This window comes from Trichosurus vulpecula, chromosome 2, assembly GCF_011100635.1.
Source record: "Trichosurus vulpecula isolate mTriVul1 chromosome 2, mTriVul1.pri, whole genome shotgun sequence".
Lineage (NCBI taxonomy): Eukaryota > Metazoa > Chordata > Mammalia > Diprotodontia > Phalangeridae > Trichosurus > Trichosurus vulpecula.
Window position 1 is genome coordinate 459,471,119 of NC_050574.1, and position 22,217 is coordinate 459,493,335.

General features: G+C 38.7%; 1 protein-coding gene across 11 annotated transcripts in view; it reads right to left on the reverse strand.

Annotated features, from left to right (window-relative positions):
• Positions 1-22,217, reverse strand: part of DMD (dystrophin) — a 1,925,924-nt gene that overhangs the window by 73,890 nt on the left and 1,829,817 nt on the right. For all 11 annotated transcript variants that reach the window (XM_036747778.1, XM_036747779.1, XM_036747772.1 and 8 more), the window contains one exon: positions 19,533-19,690. In XM_036747778.1, coding sequence (XP_036603673.1) covers positions 19,533-19,690 — 158 coding nt within the window. The remainder of the gene's footprint in view (positions 1-19,532; positions 19,691-22,217) is intronic.

A 22,217-nucleotide genomic window follows, 5' to 3' on the forward strand; every position in this document is an offset into this window, starting at 1 on the left:
TTTCTTCTATCTGTTGAGGTCACCACAAAACTCTTGTTCACCTAGATTTGTAACCTCCAGAATCATTCCTGACTCTTCCTTCCCCTTCCCCCTCCGCACCTTCCTCCCAGATCCAATCTGGTCCTCCTCATTCTACCTCCTGAGACCTCTTGAATGTTTCCTCTCTCTCCGCTTCAGTAGTCAATACCACCCCCTGCCTGGGCTCCCTAATGCTCTGGTCTCTTAGTTTCCAAACAATCAGTCCTCCAGAGTTGCCTAAGGCACGGGTTTGATCACCCCTCCCTTCAGTGGTTTCCTACTTCCACTAGCATAAAAGACAAACTCCTCAGCCTATCAAGGCCCTCCATGGTCAAGTTCTGGTTTAATTCACCTTACTTCATACACCCTAAGCTACAGTCAAACTTGGCATTCCATCTTGTGCTACCGGACATTTGCAAGGCATCCCCCAAGCCTAGAATGCCTTCTTTATTCTGGCTTCTTAGAGCTCCTAGCCCATAGTCTAGAAGCAAATAGGTGTTTAATCAATACTTCTTGCATCAAACCAAAGATTCATTCAAATTCATTCATTCAAAATGAACAATTCATTCTTTGTTCATTTTAAAATAGCTGTGTGTTCTACTTTTTACAAGTAGGGTTCATATGTGACATTATATTTTGCAGCATATTGCAATGTAGAGTTCCCATTGTCTATTATCTAGTAAAATCAGGAAGAAGTACTTTTCTCATGTTAGGCATTCTACAAATGATTATGGTTTAAATATTTTCCCTCTCTTCCATGAATGTCATAATCATAGAATGTAAGAGTTGTAAGGGACCTTGGAAATCCTGTAATTTACCATCTTTATATTGCAGGCAAAGAAACTGAGATCCCCAGAGGTTTAATGACTTGTTGAAGATTATACACTCATTTTATTTTTGTAGGTCGGTGAAACTGTAAACAGATCTCTTCAAGACTAGGCAAGGACAAAACACTAGGACATATGGAAGGGAGAGGGCGGAGAGGGAAGTGGAGTACTTCTCTGCCTTCGGGAAATAAGCGCTGACTTCACAAACCTTTTCATTGTCTAACTTGTTTAATAGAGAGACAGAGTTCAAAACTATGATGACTAAATTTCCTGCTATTCCACTGATGTGCACTAGAGGGTAGAAAACTGTGCTAAGAAGTCCAACTAAATTTCTCTTCAACCTTGGGAAGGGGAAGAGAGAGGTCAGAACTTGCCCTTGAAAAAGACAAAGTTGGGGGCTGCTAGGTGGCGCAGTGAGTCAGGAGGACCTGAGTACAAATCCGACCTCAGACACTTGACACATGTACTAGCTGTGTGACCTTGGGCAAGTCACTTAACCCCAATTGCCCTGCCAAAAAACCAAACCAAAACAAAAAAGGACAAAGTTATTCTGGATGGAGACAAGCCTTGTTCCCAGGGGTCCAGAACAGAGTTTAGGTGAACAAACCTTAAAAAAACCAAATAGCCACCAAAAAATTCATACTGCTGAAGAGGTGGAAAAGGCAGGAGGCCAATGAAGCTAGAGCTGAAAAGATCCCCAAGCCTGAAAACTCAAACAAAACTTAACAGAAAGCTTTTTGCCATTCTGCTCTCTGACATTTCTCTATCCAACACAAATGTCTTCTCAAATATTCTGTTCAGATACAATTTCCCGAGCTAGTCACATGTGTGCTGCTACCACAGGGATAAGCCCATAGATTGCAAGAGTAACTACACATACCACTGACAGAATTTTTTTTTCTTTGAAATGAGGCTTATGAGGCCAAAATCTGTCAGAGGACAAGAAATCTCACGATTCTCCTTCCCAGGAGCTCTCCCAGAATTGCAGTATTTTATTTAATATTCTGAAGATAATGAGGGAAACAGGAGGCCAAGGTTCACTACTCTAAATTTTAATAAAAAATCTGCATTGCCAATTAAAGATAAAATCAACCCAAATAATAACAAAAGGTGACTATGAGCCATTCATTTGCATTTTCAAGGTCAACTATTCTGACTCTAATCTTTCTGCTACCCTGACTAATAATAAGCTAATTAACATACCGCTCCCAAATAATAAACAACACATTCAATATCCTAAAAACATTGCTCATGTGCCTCACAGAAGTGCTGTAAATGTCCATCCAGCCACAGAACGATTAGCCGTATTTAAAGCACAAGTGGAATTTATAGCTTGAAGATAAATACTCAAGACTAATCATCTATCCTACTGGGCAAAGCATATTCATCATAATAATAACATTAATAATAGCTAAAATATAGCACTTTTAAGGTTTGCAAAGTGCATCATGACTCTTATCTTACCATTATAACAACCCTGTGTTGTGTTGGTAACCAAAATGGGCTCCTTAGCACTTAGGTCAACAAGCGCCCTTGAAGAGTTTGGCTTTTGTTCCCTTTGAGTAATTCATTGAGCCTTACTGGGTGCTAAGTCCCAGGCCCAAATCCGCATTAGGTGTAAAACCTTAGTGGGTGTGGATTGGCAACTAAGGTGGGGCCCAAGGTGGGGCTGACTCCAGCGAGGGCCTAGTTTACACGTCTGGGACAGCAGAGGCTTTTAGACCACGTGGGTTTAAGTCGCCTCTTTGTGACGATTCTAGGTCACGTGGGTGAGCCGCATGTGTGACTCACCCCTGAGGCTGAAAAAGATATAATAACCAGGGGTTGGCTGTCTGTTCTCTGGAGCTCCTCCTTACAGCAGTGGGGGCGCGCGTGACTCTGGGCCAGCCCATGTTCTGAGCTCCCGGGCCGAACCTAGATGTTCGTAACTATGAATTGTATTGGGTCTGTCTGTTGATGTTTGTACTTTGTTTGTACTTTATTCTGAAGTTCAGGGTGCTGGCTTTTTCCCCTGAACTAAGTGAATGCTGTCTGTATGCTTTTTCACCTTGCTTTCCTTAGTTAAGCAGATCAGAAGACCCCGTGCTGTTGGCAGCTTTCTGGGTGCTGGCTGCAGGTGGATCTTACACCCCCACAGAAGCTGCTGGCCGGATTGTGGAAACAGACGTAGGTGCTATTAGTGTGTCCACTTAATAGATGGGAAAAACGGAGGCAGCCAGATGTATGATGATGTGATCAGGGTCACATAGCTAGTTAATCATATTGTATTTGAATTTGAATTGACTTTGAATTCAAGTTTTCCCGACTACAGGTCAGCTATCTGTCCACTGAACCACCTGGCTGCTTAATAGAAAGAGTTTTTTTTTTTAAATTTTTGATTCTGGACTTCTAATTTATAATCATAGAGTAAATAAATGGATAGGTAAATGCTCAACTATCTAAAGGTTCAGGGTTTTTTTTTTCCCTTGGCTCATGAGGTTTGAAGAGGTGGAGGTTGCAGCTACAAGGAGACATTAAGCGAATGAAGAGACACACACTCTTATTCACCATCGGTGAAGACGTAAAAAGGAAGTGGGACTACAAGAGCTTTTCTACTGAGGAGAGGGAAGAAACATGAACTGAGATGAGGAATGAAGTCCAACAGATAGAGACAACTCACAGAAGAGTCACGATGGCATGAGAGCTCTTTAAAACCCCAATGGGGCAGCTAGGTGATAGAGCACCAGACCTGGAGTCAGGAAGACCTGGGTTCATATCCAGCCTCAGACATTTCCTAGCAGTATGACCCTTGGCAAGTCGCTTAACCCTGTTTGCCTCAGTTTCCTCATCTGTAAAATGGGCTAGAGAAGGAAATGGCAAATCACTCCAGCTTCTTTGCCAAGAAAACCCCCAACGGAGTCATGAAGAACTGGACAAAACTGAACAACAAAACCCTGAATGAGCAAATAATAATTCGAGTAATAAAAATTTTCACAAAGAAACTGTTTTTAAGACAAATACTGATGCTGAATTTTAAAATCTCACTTTTAATAAGACAAATACAATACCTAGAACATTTTCTTTACGTGAAAAGACCTGTAATATGCAGTAGATCAGGTATTCTAGAATGATTTACTATTTCTCTACTAAAATAATGTATGTTGCACTTCTCCAATGGTTCGAATTGAAATTCATATTCAAATTTATGCTCTTTTTTTCCTCATGTGTACCAGACTGGTGAGACTGTGGAAAGATGATAGTCATTTCTGTGTTCTGAACATAAATATTCAGATGACAGGTGAAGAAGATCCCTTTTCATTGTGGATGTATGAATACAATAAGAAGTAGAAAGGCGATGTAAAATAAATACAAATAAAGATTTATACACACAAGCTGCTTTAGGTGAAACATACTGAATATGAAGTTGATACCCCTGACACTGCTTAAACAATAAAGCCCAGAAAAATGTTTATATAAAAATAATATCCAGAGATTATCACAGGAGAAAAACCACTTCTAACATCACTATGACTGAGTTCCGTTGAAGACAATTTGCTGGCACATGAATGACTCTCTGAATTTTACTTAAAAGGGTCTAATGATGCACTAAAGGAGGAAATAAAGAAAAGGGGAGAGATTCTGAAAATTCAGACCTATCAATTTGATATCACTCTTTAAGAACATTTTTTAAAGGATCCTTGGGCAGATGACAGATGAACACTTAGAAAGAGAAGAGGTGATGATGAGGAAACAGAGAGTTCACTAAAATCAAATTTTGCTAGAATAATTTCATACCCCCAATTTAAATTATCCATGGACTGATTATTATAGAGGTAGTCCCCAATTTATTTTTGTTTTGGTTGGGAGAAGGCCAGGCAATTGGGGTTAAGTGACTTGCCCAAGGTCACACAGCTAGGAAGTGTGTCAAGCGTCTGAGGCTGGATTTAAACTCAGGTCCTCCCGACTCCAGTGCTGGTGCTCTACTCACTGCGCCACCTAGCTGCCCCAGTAGTCCCTAGTTTAAAGAGTCCATGTATGTTATATGCATATGTGTGTGCGTGCGCGTGTATATTTCAAATTTCATTTAGGGTCCTTGGAACATATCTGTCTTACAACAGGAGTGGGTCTCCAAGCCACTCAGTAGATTCTCTTTTTTTCCCTTTGCTACCTTGGTGACTTCATCAGCTCCCAGAAGTTTAACAATCATTTCTACAGACATAACATAGTTTTCTATATACCTGGCTCCAGTCTTTCCCTTGACTTTCAATCCTGTATCACCAATAGTTTATTAGACATTTCAAGCTGCATATGTCAGAGACATCTCAAACTCAAGATGTCCAAAATGTAACTCATTCACCAAACCCATCCATCTTCCAAACGTCCCTCTTTCTGTTGCCAGCACCCCTAATTGTCCAGGTTTCAGGTTCATAACCCTAGTGTTATCCTCAACTGCCAACTGTCACTGCACATATCAAATCGTTGCCAAATCTGCTGTTTCCACCTTCCCTTCCACCTTTGAAGGTTTCCACCTTCAAATCCAGTCCCTTCTCTCCTTCACACATCTACTACACAAGACTAGGCACTTCACCGGTTTCCATGAAGATTACTCTAATTTCCTCCTAATTGGTCTCTCTGCCTCAGGCCCCACCTTCCTTCAGTTTGTCCTACATAGTGCTGCAAAAGCTATTTTTCCCAAAGCATAGGTCTGAACATGAGACTCCCCTATTCAAACTCCAATGGTTTCCCATTGCCTTTAAAATCAAATGAAAAACTACTTTATTTAGCTTTTACTGCACTTCACAACTTAGCCCCAAAGTTTATTTCTAGCCTCATTGGACGTTACTTTCCCTCCTGAACAATGAAATCCAGCTAAACTGGCCTTTGTTCTTACACACTGCACTCCATTCCCCTATCTCCACGGCTTTGCACTGACCAGCCCTCACATCTAGAATATCTTCCTTCCTTCCCTCTACCTGACAGAATTCCTCTTCTCCTTCAGGGTGCTGCTTAATCAAACCTGTCCTGGTCCTCTCATCTGCTGGTGCCCCCTCTCTTGAATGATTTATATGTGATTACTTTACATTTGTTTCTTTTATATTTATGTATTTATATATATTTATATTTATTCTGTACATGTTGTTCAGTTGTTTCGGTTGTATCTGACTTTTCATGACCCCATCTGGGGTTTCCTTGGTAAAGATACTGGAGTAGTTTGCTATTTCCTTCCTTAGCTTATTTTACAGATGAGAAAACTAAGGTAAACAGGGTTAAGTGACTTGTCCAGGGTCACACAGCTAGTAAGCATCTGAGGTTAGATTTGATCCACTGTGACACTTAGCTGCCCATTCTGTGTGTGTGTGTGTGTGTGTGTGTGTGTGTGTGTGTGTACGTGTGTATCCTTGTTTCCTCATCAGAAAGTAAGTTCCTTTTGAGTAGGAATAGTATCATTCATTGTATCTTTATTTCTAGCATCTAGCATAGTCCCTGGCACAAAAATTGCAATTATTAATTGTTTGCTGATTGACTGATTAGTAAAAAGCTCCTTCCTAAGCTTACTCTCCAGTTCCCTGGCTGAAGTTGTCCGGGCCACTCAGGAACTTGTTAGGTCTAAGCACTGTGCTACGAGCTGGTAAAGATTTAAAAAAAGAAAAGAAAAGAAATAATGCCTGACCTTAACAGGTTTAAACTCAAATGGATTTGGGGATTAATACAAAGGCACACTGATAATTTTTTAAAGTCCAAAATATGCAAAATAAATACAAAGTAGTTTTCTTGGGGCTGAGGAACATTAACAATTGGGGGCACTCAAGAAAGGTTCTCTTTACCAGTGGTACTTGAGCTGAGCCTTTAAGAGAGCTAAGAATTCTCAAGAGGCAGAGGTCAGGTAAGGAGGGGCAGAAATGAGAGAAAGAAGGTGCAATGTCATATACAGGAAACTAGAAGCAGACCAGCTTGACTGGAATAGATAATGAATGGGGAAAAGTATTCCATTATACTTTTCTCCAATCTTCCTTACCATCACCAGTTTAACAGTACTACCAAAGTGGAAAGACTGCTGGATTTCATCACAAAACCCGGCTTCTCATTCCTGCTCTTCCTTCTAATGTTCTCCAGTTGTCCTGATCTAATCTATACCTGGCCTGTGGACCCAGATGGCTCCACCTGAGAGAATGAGGCTGGGCCTCATTTGCAGGGCCCTCCCTCACTTAAATCCAATTCGCTTGCAAGTCAAGACATAACCTTCCTGATGTCATTGGTCCTCTTCAAGAATGAAGGGCAAATACGAACAATGATCTGTGTGATGGTAATCACCTCCCAGGGCCTCAGTTTCCTTATCAATAAGATGAGGGAAATGGGAGATGACCTCCAGGTTAATCTAACATCTTACGATCTAACCTTTAATCCTAGATCTCTTCATCTCACATGGAATCATAGCCCCAGAGAAAGGAGGAGGAGAAGAAAAAAGGAAGAGAGGGAAGTCCTGAAGGCCACTGGGTCACTCAGCTAGGCTAGATGCTGCTCCCATTTCTCCAGGCTAAGTCAAAACTACCCGTATTTGGCGAACCTTCTAGTCATTTTTCGCTCCTGTTGTCATCTTACACTGGTCATTTTACTGCTTTTTAGGACTACTATCTTAATTTAAAAACAAGCTACTTTGGTCTTGGTATGTAAGGGAGCTAAAACAGACAGCTAAAATGAGATTTCTAATTAGCTATGGATTCCAGTGACTGGCTAACCCATTATCACCAGTAATCTAAAACTGACTTTTACAAACAAAACAAAATCTGAATCCCCAGAAATTTTCTCATCATTTTACCTCATCCCATTCTAGGAACCAGAACTCTTTAAAGTATAGATTATCATCTGATATAAAATACTGTTTAGCCACAGATTTCAAATGCTTGAAAGTATTCACCTCGATGCAGGCTCATTTTATATGTGACATTTTAAAATTCTGAACTTCTGCCCAGCTATCTATTTTCTACCATATTAAAGAACCCATTTCTCTCTCAATTGTTTACTAAAACTTAGTCTAAAAGTTCCATCATTTAGTTTTTAAAACAACATGACTCTAACTCAAAAAAATTTTTAAATATAACCCAAAATCTTTTAGGCTACAGATAGGATGATATTACAAGCCTTGGGAGATGGGGAGGATACATGTAAAATCTGACTCACAGAAAACTCTAAAAATACACACACACACACACACACACACACACACGACAAAATATAAAGGAGATGTCCCCAGGGTATTACACGTGCAGACTCATGACCAACTCTTTTTATTACCCCACCCACACTGAATCAGCATGTATGGTGTTCCAATTCTGAAAGCATTGAAGAGGTTTCCCCAGCCAGCATGGGCTGGGGGGTGGAGTAGAAATAAAATAGAATCTAATGAAAGGCTCATCAGCCGAAGTCAAAAAAAGCTGCTTTTTCTCCAGCACAAGGAATGCTTGTGAAAATGCTTGGAGGAAACACTTAAGCATTTTATTTCCATTTGTCCTTGCTACTAGAAAAAGCAGCCTTTAGAAACTCAAGGGACATGTTGACAGAAAGGAACTGGCCTCCTCACATTCCCAAGGTCTTACACTTCAAACAAAGAGCAAAGGGGATTTCTCCTTCTCTGTTATCTTTTGCTAGAATAAACATCCCATTTTCATGCATGCTGCACACACCAGACAAGGTGGTTGCCAGGGTACCTGACTGCAAAAGCCAGAGCTGGGGAAGTAGATTCTAAAGTTCACCTTTAGTGCCAACTCTCCACTGGGATTGCAAATTATTGTAAAGTTTATCAGGATGCTGAAAACTGTATTAAATCCAAATACTGTAAACCTCTCTCAATCTGACTCTACTATGAATAAAGAACAAGCATGTTAATGCTGAACACTGAACAAAAAAGATATACCTTGCATGAAACTATTAATGAAGGGAAATCATCCTAAGGAAAAGCCAACTGCCATCTAACCAGCAAAGAACGATACCTAGAAAGAGGCATGGCTAAAGGGTAGAATCAGAGCGAAAATCTTCATGCCTTTGCCCTTGCTATACGTCCCACCCAACCCTCCTTGAGCTGTACAGACTGTATGAAGGATCCTACTCTTTCTTCAAGGCACAGTTCAAGTCCTGGGTTTTCCATAACCCATATCTCTTTCTCTTAAATTCCCAGTCTTTGCTGTCTACATCACTTACTCAGGATTTATTTCACCAGTACATGTGGTCTATGTGATTTGATTCATTGAATGGTGGAGACTTTATATGATTGTGTACCTCATCCCATTTTGTATCTTTGGGATTATTCACACATTACAGATGTAGTAATACCTCACTACCTTGTTTCCATTAGTCAAACCTAGATTCTCACCTGTTGTCTTTTGCTTGTCTTCCCTGGGTTGCAATTGTACCATCCCCTGACTGACGTGTTTGTACTGAGTCGGTCTGATTAGCACATAAAAAACACAATTCAGCATTTCTTTTCAGGCTGCCCCCAACCTAGAGCCATGGGTTTTATGTGGCATCTAAGCATTTCCAGGCTACTGTAAGCTGCCATGAAGCCCAGATGTGGAATGCTAAGGTAATTGTATAGGCAAGAAATAAGCACACTGTTATGCCATGTGTATACACACACATGTCTAAACAAAGGCAAGAATCTAAAGATAACCAACTGAAGCTGGGGAAATAGATTAGATATGGATATCTACATCTTTATATGGTTGTCCCAAGCAAATAGTTTTAATCCATTAACAAGTCAATATTCCCAGATCATTATATCCCTTTGTTAAACCCAGGACCCAAAAAAGCCTATTAGCTTCAATGATGTAGCTAATGTAGTTGGCATACAACTGACTACCATACATATACGCCCATCTAAAACACAGAATTACCGTGAATCGTTGTTTATCATGGCATTTGCTTTAATGTCTTATCTGTAAAATGAAGTGGTACTCCAGTAGGTAGTCCCCAAAGTCACTTCTAGCACTAAATTTATGACACTGTATTAAATTCTGTCTTCCCATATTTGCACTGACTTTTGTGTGTCAAGATCTTTTGGGGTCCTATTGTTCAAAACCTTTTCAAATTTGAATCATCTGGCCATTTGCTAAACCTATGAGATGAGCCATCTATAGCTTCATCTAATCACTGATTAAAATCATTGAACAACACAGAGGAAAAGAAAGATCTCTTGGGTACTCCACTATAGAACCCCCCTCCAAGTCAACACAGTCCATTAATGAATATTCTTTAGATCCAAATTATTAAACCAGTTCTGAATTCGACGAATTTTAACATCATCTTGTTCACATCTCCATCTTGTCCACAAAACAGCATGAAAGACACAGAATAAGACATGGAACTAAGATAAAAAGTATGAAAATAAGGTACATAGAATTAAATGGTTTGCTAAAATCTAAATAAACTATGTCTATACCATTCACTTGATCTATCAGACTAATGACCCAATCAAAAAAGCAAACAAAGGTAATCTGATGGGAACTGACCTTGATGAAACCCTGAATGGCTCTCACAGATCAGCTCTTTACTTTTAAAGTACATTATTCATACATCTTTAATGACATGTTTTAGAATTTTGCCAGGAAGTCAAACCAAGATAAATGACCCAAGACTAGGACCTGCCCAGTTGTCCAGAATGTAATTCATCAGCACCTAGTGATGCAAACTTATTGAAGGCTGGTAGATATTCTTTAGGACAGTCCCTTTATTTGAATTTCAACTCTATTAAGCATTTTTATGGTTAATATGTCCTTTCTAGTACAAAGATCACTCTCCTTGGGAGAGGAAACAGGAGGAGAATGAACAGTTGAGTAATTCTCCCTTTTCATCATGCCCTCCTTTGAGTAGTGGTCCCTTGCCTTCTTTACTTCTTCTCTTTTACTCGTCGCATATGAAAAAAACCCTTTCGTCGTACCCAGCACTCCTGACTAGCCTTAGCTCCTCCTGAGCTTTTGTGCTCCTGGTACTATTCTTACAGGATCGTGACACTCTTGTATTCACCCTACATTGCTTTTGTCCTTCTTCAGACTCCCATGTACACCTCTTAAAAATTTAAGTTTTTCAATAAGTTTCCTGTTCCTTGGTCCCTTTGGACACCTCTCTCTTTTCTTCCTCATTGGAATTATTTCTATTAACATCTTCAGATTTCACTCTTGAGAGCTTCTCATTCTTCTGGAGAATTCCAGAATTCTTCCCCTGCAGAATTTTAGTCCAAGGGATCCAACTTATCTTTTCTTTTAACCTTTCGCATTCAACTATTGCTTCTCTAGGGTGTGTGTTAGATCACATTCACTGTGTTCTCTATCAAGTTCTAAGATGGAGTAGTTGCTTCTCCACAAGGTTGGTGTTGTTTCTATTTCAGCAAATAGTACTTGTTCATCAGAATACTTCTGGAATAAGGAGCTTATCCTTGTTACTAATCCAGTCTTTAGAAGAATAAAATTATCATCAACTTAATCCAAGGATGTGCCAACCCTCATTCCCATTTCTCTCTTGCTTCTGTGATCTCTTATGGATCTGTCCCTGAGCTCTTTCCTTTAGTTCAGGTAGTTACCTGATAGTACTGTTTTTTTCTCAATATACTGATCATTACCCAAATTTTCTCTACCACAGTCCCTTAGTCCCAATTCCTGATTTTTCTCAGAGTATATTTTTTAATGTAGAGAGCTACTTCCACCCCCAGCACATACCTTGACTACCCTGCTTCCTTGCATTTCTAGTTCACCTGGTTTATTATCTATTCTTCATACAGACATGTGAACAGACATGTGACGCCACTAGTCTTACTGCCTTATCCTTTCTTCAATTTGGTCTCCTGGTCCCTCCTACTTTTCTTCCAATATTTAAGTGTCACTTTCTATGATATCTAGTTTGGTAGGTATACATAAGATATTTTCTCTTCTAAAGCCTTTGGAATTTAAATGCAAAATTAAATAACAGATAAGAACAAGAGAAGTAGAAAAAAGAGGCTGGGATAAGCAAAGCTGTCTTCTAAGAGGTACCCTACTGCTCACCCAACTGCCAACCTAGCCAGGCAAAATCTGAATCTCTCTGTCTACAGCACAAGTGAAGTGACGTGTTTCTGATACATAAGCCTATAACTGACATGTGGCTACAGTGTTGTGGACAGGTTTATAACCAGCACAGGTTCATCCATTGGAAGAGCAGTGTATAAAATAGATGCCTGAGTGTGGTCTTAACTCCTATGTCATTAGAGTTTAATGAAAATTTTTTGAGGTAAATGATTTACATCTAAGAGTAAGTAGTTAAACCTAAGATTCCCAATAATAACAACCCTTAATAAAAAATATTTTCACAGCCAAGACTCGAAAGGGACAAGAAAAACTTAAAAAAACAAATAGAAAAATCATCAGTAGTTCCTCTCCTCACTAAGATAGGAGGTCTATTCTACAGTTGTATTTTTAAACAAAAAATCTACATTTGTTATAATTAATATTCAGCTTATAAAAAAGCCCAGAGATTAAATATATTGATAAGATATGGTATAATCATGTAAAATATCTCTTTAGTATTAAATAAGTAATCACATGTATTTCTATGCCAAATCTAATCTAAGCTTATATTTAATATCCAATAATAATAATTAATTTCATAGAGTTTTTAGGTTGTAACTCACTGCTTATAAGCACTCCTATTGTTTGCATAGTGGGTTTAATTTTTTAAAAATCAATTACAGAAAACTCAAATATTTGTATATCTGCAAGCACAATATAAATATGAGTTATTAATATATACTTTCGTAACCAACCATGATGCCAACCTAAGTGGGAAATCTATAAAGTTTCCATTCTATTCCCACGCTAAGGGGTTTATGCATTTGCTCCTTTCTGGTCTTCTTCTTATCACTGATGTTAAAAAACTTAATGAAGGAACAGCTGAATGTGACACTGTTGAGCGCTGGAGAAAGGTGGCAAAACAAATGCTCCCTGCCCTATGTGGATTTTCCATTTAAAATAGAAACTGATGTGTGGAAAAAAAGTCATGGTCAACAGTGCTCATGCTGGATAAGTTTATTACCCAAATTAAATGTAATGACGTCATCGATCGGTACGATGGAAAGCACATTCTGTGAGACAAAGCAACAGACCTATGGGAATTACGCTGACTACAGTGAAAACAGAAGAAGTCCTCATCCTTGTTTTGCTTAGTAGGGAAAGGTCTCTTGGGAAGCGTGGAACATTGTGATCTCCTAAAGTACATAAGAAAGAGAGAACGTCTAGCTAGCATAGAAGAAGGTATTTCAGATTCCACATGTGGCTCAAAAGACTTGGAAACATTAATATGGTAAATGATCAAAGGAGAAATAAAAACTAACATTTATATAGCTTTTTGAGGTTTCTAAAGCAGTTACACAGGTTATTGCACTTGACTTCCATAACAACTCTGCAATAAGGCAGACACCATTACCATCCTTATGTTAGAGAAAAGGAAACCTAGGCTGAGAAAGGCTAATTGACTTGTCCAGCTAGTAAGGGTCCGAGGGAGGATTTGAACATTGGTCTTTCTGTCTTCAAAAATCCAGCATTCTCCCTCTGGGCCACCAAGAAACAGAGGGAAGAGAGAGAAAGCGGACAGACTGAGAAGTTCAAAAATACAAGCGGGGTTGGTTATGAAGGACCAGCGAGAGAAAAACTTAGTTCTGGTGGATAAAGCAATGGGAAGATGTTGGAAGACCTTTATGACGGTGGGTCTGTCATGGCAATCACTAGAGAAGACCCCTTTGACAGTGGCATTACAGAGTAAGGAGATGGGGGCGAGGCCAGCCAGCTGGAGGAGTGCTGTGAGAGGGTCTCCCTCCTACATTTAAAATGCCATTATTTACTTCAAAAGGTCCAATCCAATCTGAAAAATGCTTCCCTCCCGGCTCATCCCAGAAACTCCCAATTTTACCTGGGAACCTCCCTTCTGAGTCAGTTTCTCAAAAATATTCTGTCCCTAATTCCATCCTCTTTTCTTCCTTCTGGTACCACCATTGAACTAGACCTCCACTGCTTTCTGGAAATCCTGAGCACTAAGGTCATTATCTACACCCAAAGATCCGGACACCTCTTTACCATCACCCACCAACAAGGTGGGTCACCTGCTCAAGACGTGGATGCTCACTGACTCTAATATCACAAATTCAGAATACTGTTGCCTCAACTAAAAACCTGACTCCATCATTGGTGGCCAACCCCTAAACCTAGGCATTTTCCTCACTATCCTCACTTCCCTTTGGCTCCAGGGCCATTTCCCCTGCATCCCAGAACCTCCAGGAATTCTGATCCAATTCCTTTGGCAAACACAATAACAGGGAAGGAGAAGTCCCTGCTCCTAATATTCAGCAAACAATCAATTTTCTGAAAACTGACCTATAAACTTAGATAACACTATCCATTTGTAAACTGTAGACTACATGACAGCATATGAAAGAGATGAATGGAACCCAAGAAGATAGAAAATGAATAATTAAAATGGGTAAAAGTTAGAGGGGAGGGGGACTTCAAGGATGGAATGAGGGACATTTTTCCAGTATATGCTGAGTATAGAGCAAAGGGCAGTAGAAATCTGAAAACTATTCTACAGATTTAAATAAAAAACAAACTAATTAATTAGCTACATTTTGAGTTCCGCAACTATCTTCCTCCTTCCCTGCCAACCCCACACACACACACACACACACAGACATGAAACCATACAACACACACCTCCACGAATCACTTCTTTCTCTGGGAGTGGATAGCATCTTCCTTCAAAGGCCTTTTGTGGTTGACTTGAATTTTCATCTTGCTCAGAATAGCTTAGTCATTCACAGTTACTCTTCAAACAATATTGCTGTTACTGTATATACAATGTTCTCTTGGTTCTACTTATTTCATTTGTCTTTCCATGTTTTTCTAAAATCAACCTGCGCATGATTTCTTATAGTACAATAATATCCCATTGCAATCATATACGACAACTATTCAGCCATTCCCCAACTGATGAACATCCCTTCAATTTCCAGGTCTTTGCTACCACAAAGAGAGCTGCTATAAATATTTTAGAACATATAGGTCCTTTTTCTTTTTTCCTGGTCATGCTGGGAAACAGACCTAATGGTGGTATGGCTGGCTCAAAAGGCATACGCAGTTTTATAATTCTTTGGGCATAACTCTAGATTGTTCTCCAAAATGGTTTATCAGTTCATAATTCCACCAACAGTATATTAATGTCCCAATTTTTCCACATCCCCTTCAGCATCTGTCATTTTCCCCTTCTATTGTTTTAGCCAGGTGTGAGATAGTATCTCAAAGTTGCTTTAATTTGCATTTCTCTAATTAATAATGATTCAGAGCATTTTTTTAATATGACTATATGGTTTTGATTTCCTTTTCCAAAACTGCCTGTTCATATCCTTGGACCATTTATCAATCAGGAAATGACTCATATTCTTATAAATCTGACTAACTTCTCTAAATATCTGAGAAATGAGGCCATTATCTGAGAAACTGTATAAACATTTTTTCCAAATTTTCTGCTTTCCTTCTACTCTTGGCTACACTGGTTTTATTTGTATGAAACCTTTTAAATTTAATGTAATTAAAATTATCCATTTTACATCTCATGATCCTTTCTAGCTCTTGCTTATTCATAAATTCTTCTATCCCATAAATGTGACAGGTAATAGGTTTCATGTTCTTCTAATTTACTTATATTACTCTCCAGATTCTTACCTGGGAAACTACTAAAAACTAGAGACATAAATTATCAGTCATAAGTAACATATACCTGTTGCCACTAGTCTATCAAAGCCTGTTCTATTGATGAGATCTTATGTAAGTGATGTCTCTTGAAAGGTTTAAGTGTATCTTCTAAGAATCTTATTTGCTAAAACTGAAGATATAAAATAAGTATGCCCATAGAAGGAGATATAGGGAATTAGGAGAACAACATATTCAATGACTCCGAGATAGTAAAGAAAAACAAAGAGCTGAAAGACTTTAAAATCATGATTGAGGCAATAGCCAATTATGATTCCAGAAGCCTGATGTGTCCTACATCTTGGGACAGAGGTGACAAGACTACAGCTAAGCAAAGAGATAGAAATTTTCAAATAGAACCAATGTGTGAATTTGTTTTTCATAACCATACTCATTTGCTACAAGAGAGATTTTACCTTCCTTTCGAGAAGTTGCGTTTAGGGAGGGTGGAAAAGAGAGGTGGTGATTGTAGTAGCAAAAAAAAATGAAAAAAAGAAAAAAGGTCAACAAATCATTAAAATGAAACAGAAGAAAGCAGAGAGAAGTTCAAAAGGGGACACAGAAAAGCTGGAACCAACATGCTAAATTTGAATTATTTTTTTTTAAAGTACACAAAAGTTCACATGTTCACGTACAGTCATTTTTGCTTTTCTTTTTGTAATGGAACTACTAACGGTTTTGGGAAAAGGAGACATGACTTTTCCCCTTGTTTATATCTTTGACTTAAAAAAGAAAAAACCAACATGCTTATATGACCATAATTTCACTTTTTGTCTAATCAAAACAAGGAATGATAAATACCAAAACACTGCTACTCCCCTTCTAGAAATGCAAACTATCCTGGATAAACAGCAAAAGTTATCCCAACTTAGAACTACTTATCTGGAGAAATAACTCCTTAGGCTTCTAAAACTTGAATGATCTAACAGTAACTTAAATACCCTTGACAAAAGGTCAGCCTTGATAGAACTAATTTGGGGTTAATCGGGGAACTAAAACCTCTGTGACTGAAGAAGTCACTGTAACATGTAAGAAATTGATAAAAATTAATTTTTTTAAAGTACCATTTCTCCAGCTGATAAATGGCTACCAGATATGAACAGACAGTTTCAAAGAAAGAAATCTGCACTATCAATAGCCATATGAAAAAAGCTCAAAATAATAATTAGATAGATACAAATTAAGGAATTCTGAGGTTCCACCTTACACCCATAAGATTGGCAAAGTTAACAAAATGGGAAAATGACGAATGAAGAAGAGGCTATCAGAAAATAGATATGTTAATGCACTGTTGGTGAAGCTGGGAATTGGTAGAGCCATTCTGGAAAACAAATTAGGAATGATGCCTCCAAACTCTTTAACCCAGCGCTACCATTAGTAGGCTTATAACTAAAAGACATAAGAAAAAGGAAAAGGTTCCATGGGTACACCTCTTTTTGTGGTGGTAAAAAACTAAAAACCAAAAGGATGACCATCAATTTGGAAACAGCTGGTTACTGGTACAGCATATGAGTTCTGGTATAGGAATGTAAAGGCCTACTGTTGCACCATCAGAAACAACAAAGGAAGGGGTTTCAGAGAAATCTGGAAAGCCTTGTATGAAGTCATACAAAGTAAAGGAAGCAGCATGAGAAGCTTTTATATTATAACAACAAAAGTGTTAAAAAAAAAAACTTCAAAGACTTAAAAACTCCGATAAATGTGATGACCAACTATGATTCAAGAGGACCAGTGATGAAGAATGCTCACCATCTATCTGCCGGAAGAGAGGTGATGGTCTAAATACGCAGAATGAAACACATTTTTGGACACGGCCAATGTGGGGATTTGCTTCACCTGACTCTATTTATAATAAGGGTTTTGTGTTTCTCTTGCAGGGAGGTAGAGGGATGTGGGAGAGAGCGACAATAAATGTCAATTGAAAAAAATAAAATGTAAATAAATAAATAAAAATACTGATGAGGAGAAAGGAAAGAAAAAGCATTTATTGCCTACTTATTCAGTACCTACTATGTGAGAAGCACTGTGCTAAGCTCTTTACAAATATTTTCTCAGGTAATCCCCACAAACACCCCAGGAGGTAGGTACTATTATTATCACCACTTTACAGTTGAGGAAACTAAGGCAGACGGAGGTTAAGTCACTTGTCTAGGGTCACAGAGCTAGTAAGTGTCTAAAGCCAAACTTAAACTCAGGTCTTACCGATGCCAGGCCCAGTGCTCTATCGTGCCACCTAAGCTGCCTCTTGACTGAATAGTTAAGGCATGTGAAATAATAAACAGAGACAAGCTACCTAATAAATCCATTCACTTTAATTATATACCTTATAATACAGCTGATATTCCACTGTAAGGTTTATTTTACTACCTGTCGATATAGACTATATGAATACCCTATGTATATTTTTATGGTTTGCTAGAAATGCATTTAAATTTCATTAAAAGAATCCCAAGAGCCTAACTTCAATAACTAGCTTTATTCTGGGATCAAAAAATGATAAAATACAGAAGGAAAAAAATGTTTCATACCTGCCTTTGTATCATCTCCTGTGGCTAAACATTGGAAGCATAAAAACCTTTAGAAGGCCCCTTATTTTAGTCACTCAGCAGTGTATTCCTATCAACTAAGAAACTGTGCGCCTAAACACCTTATCAATAAAGGTCATTCAAAAATCAATGAAATTTCAGTAAAAACTGATTACTAATTCCTCTCGTCACTAATCTCCTCTCCCCACTCAGCAGTTCCATCCTTCACTCGCCTGCCAAGGTAATTTTTCTATGGCATGTGTCCACAACCTGCTCAATGGGCTCCACTTACTCCCTATTGTCGACAAGATCAAATCTAAACTCATCTGTTTGGCACTGAAACTCTTTGCGACCTGGCTCCCCTCCTCCCTTTCCAGGTTCTTATGCTTTACTCCCCCCCCCTCCAAATACTCTACAACGGAATGACCCTGGCCCACAAGACACTCCTGCTCCCAACTTGGCGGGGTGCCTCCTCCACGCCTGGAATGCTCGAGTCCCTCATTTCTACCTCTTCATTTGCACGGCTTCCTTCAGATTCTACACTTCTTCAGGGGCCCTTCATGCAGTGCTTGCTTCTGGGTATCTGCATTATTTTCTGCCTTCTTTGCATGCATTGTGCCGTATCTATTTATTTACATTTTGTCTCCTGAGCTAGAATGCAGGCTCCTTTAGGTCAGGCCTCAGCTTTCCTCTTTCCTCGCATCCCTAACACTTAACACGTTGCCTGGTCCTGCTGTTCAGTCATTTCGGTTGTGTCCCACTCTTTGGGACCTCATTTGGGGTTTTCTTGGCTAAGATACTAGAGTGATTTGCCATTTCCTTTTCCAACTCATTTTACACATGAGGGGCTGGGGCAAACAAGGTTAAAGTGACTTGCCCAGGATCACACAGCTAGTATCTGAGGCCAGATTTGAACTCAGGAAGATGTGTCTTCATGAGTCCAGGCTCAGCATTCTATCCACTGCACCATCCAACTGCCTGACCTACAGGAAGCAAATAATAAATGCTTATTAAGTGGCTATTCCCTGCCGATGTTTACTCTTCTTGGGGCAATTAGGTGGCACCATGGAAAGAATGGCAGGCTTAGAGTCAGGTGTACCTGAGTTCAAATATAGCCGGAAATACATAGCTGTGTGATTCTTACTTGCCTCAGTTTCCTCATTTGTAAAATGGGAATAATTATTAATAGCACCTGTATTTCCCAGGGTGGTTGTGAGGATCAAATAAGCAAGTAATTGTAAAGTACCCAATACATAGTAAACACTAGAGAAATGTTAGCTACTATTAATCATAATTATTGTATTCTGTTGCCTCATCTTGTTAAGGGAATGATCATCTGAGCTTATGTGTGAACTTTTCCCTTATACTCAAGCCTAAAAAACAACCCTAGGACAACACGTGGATAAAGATAACAAGCAACTTACAAATTGGAAGCAGCTCCTGACGCTCGGTTCGATGTTGCTGCCTCCGAAGGAGGCCACTTCGCCCAGCTGCCTTGGGATCTGGATGGAATCGTGCAGAAGGAGGCCCAACCTGCGCTGGTCACAAAATCCCATTGCACTTGCCACCTGCTTAAAGAGATCTGCAAGGAGAGGAGAAAATGCAAATAGTAAAATGGCTACACACAGAATTGTTCTGAAAACAGGTTTTTTTAAAAGAAGCTTGGTAGTGATAAATAGTCATGTTGTGCAAGATCATCTCTACTATATATCACTTGGGCCATTTAGTCTAGACATGAACTGGATTAATCACAATTGTGTAAATTAAACTGTACAATGCTGAAGTAAAGTATAAATCCTAAGATGAAATTCATAGCACAGCACTGGTAATTAGTGAGAATTCCAAGCTCAGACCACAATATTTTGTGAATTTGTATACATAAGCATTGTTGGAGACAAAAAGTTTTCATATTAATTGGGGACTTTTTTTTAAAGAAAAATTCCTAAAAAATAGTTCAAAGTACCTTCCATGTTTGGAATCAGAAAACTATTTTAAGAAGTATTAAAATTGGTAAAATCTGTTGAGTCAAAGAACTGGCCAACAACTGTTCATTAAATAGAGCAAAAAACTGGTATAATGTTTGTGCTATTTTCATAAATGAAATGCATTTGGTATGTTTAAAATTTTTAAAAAGTTACCAAAAAAAAAACAAGCTTCAAAAGAAGTAATCAACTCAATATTATCAGCACAAGTCCACTTTCAGGGAACTGGTTGTATTAGATAATCTCTAAGGATATTTTGAACATAGTCGTAACAAAATTTAGGCCATGACCAACTGTAGTGTCTATTTATGTTACCCAGTTAGACAAAAACATGTTTATCCCAATGTCATGAATATGTTTTCATACAGCCCATTTAAAAATGATAATTACCATGCCCTTTTAGTTGTATTAGAAATACAATTCCTGATTATCTCTCACCATTAATTTATAATCATAGGCCCTAGCCCCTGTATGTGGACAGACATGGATGGCCTGATCCCAAAGAAATTCACAATCTAAAAGAGAAAGTGTTATCTGAATAATGTCTAAGCAAAAACGTTTTCAGATGGAGTAATTCATCTACTTAGTTTCAGGCTAGGATAAATACGGGCAAGACACTCAAAAGCGCATCTAGACAACATTTGGGGTTAGAACATCTTAGGGCCAGGGGAACTTCAACAAAGACCTATCATAATAAAATGATGGTTCATCATGACATAGGAGCGACTGCTCTTTTTTAAATTAGAGCTGTTTTATTGATTTCTTTTGTTTCATGCCATTTCTGAATATATTCCTCCCCCACCTCCACAGGCCTCCCTTTATGTCAGAGTGTTTGTTTGCTTTTGGCTTGTTTTTCTAAAGTTTAGTAACATTAATGAACACATTGACAATATCTGAAAATATATGCAAATTCCACAACCATGGTCCTCCACTTCTCCAACGAAAGCAAGGGGGTGCATTTTCTCATGTCTTCTTCATGGCGAAGCTTTGACCCTTGGTTACTGAAGAGCTGCTTCTCTGTCACAAATTACCAAATACTGATAAGCTTAAAAGACCTCAAGGACAGGTAAAGTGACAGACATTTTTTAGTATTGTCTAGCTGAGAAGACAGTCAAGTGATAAGAGGACTAGACCTGGAATTATAAAGTCCTGAGTTCAAATCCTACTGCTGACATACTAGCTGTTTGGCTACGGTAAGTGACGTCTCTTCTCCCAGCCTTGGTTTCCTCATATGTAAAATGAGTCTACCAGTATTTGTATAGTGTGATTGTGAGGCTCAAATAAGATCAATCTGTAATACATCTTGAAACTTCAAAATGCCATCTTAATTACAATTCTTTTTATTATCCAAGGACTTGGCTAATTAGGGGCAGGGAGATCCAGCAAGAGGTTGGCCACTGGGTGATTTCTTTTTCTCTCTCTTTTTTTTTAAGCTCCAGAAATTTACTGTCTAAGAACACAATGATGAAATCTCAGATACTGGAAGTATCTGGAAATGTGTGGATTTGTAGCTTATTTCAAAAGGGAAAATGTGGGTCAAATTACTATTAGATCTGAAAGCTCCACCTGACTCATTTTCTTTTATTTCTTCCCTGTGTATCGGCACACGCACCTATGTATACACATCAATCCCATCCACAAACAGGTACCAAAGATATTGTTTTTTTAATTTTAATTTTTTGGTATTTTTTTCATTTAAGATGGGCTTCACTTAGTGCTTATTTCTATGTTCGCAAACTCTTGGGAGGAAGAAAGGGAACATGTCATTTAAACCCTCACTGCCCTTGTATTTTCTTTTTAGGAACAATTCAATGGTCAGTCAAAACCAACAGAATGTGGGATTGACATTTTAAAGATATGTAAAGTCATGCTTTCTTAATGCCCCCAAATCAACAAGAGAACTGTTCTTCTTCAAACTCTGAGATTTCACCTCGCATCCATCAGATTGTCAAAGATGACAGAGAAACTGGAGAAGGTTGGAGGGTCTGAGGGAAGACAGGCACATTAATGCAATACCGGGGGAACTGTGAAAAGCAATACCCCTACTTGACATATATCCCAAGCGGACCAGAGACAGAGGAAAAAGCTTCATTTATACAAAACAAGTTCATAGCAGCAATTTTCATG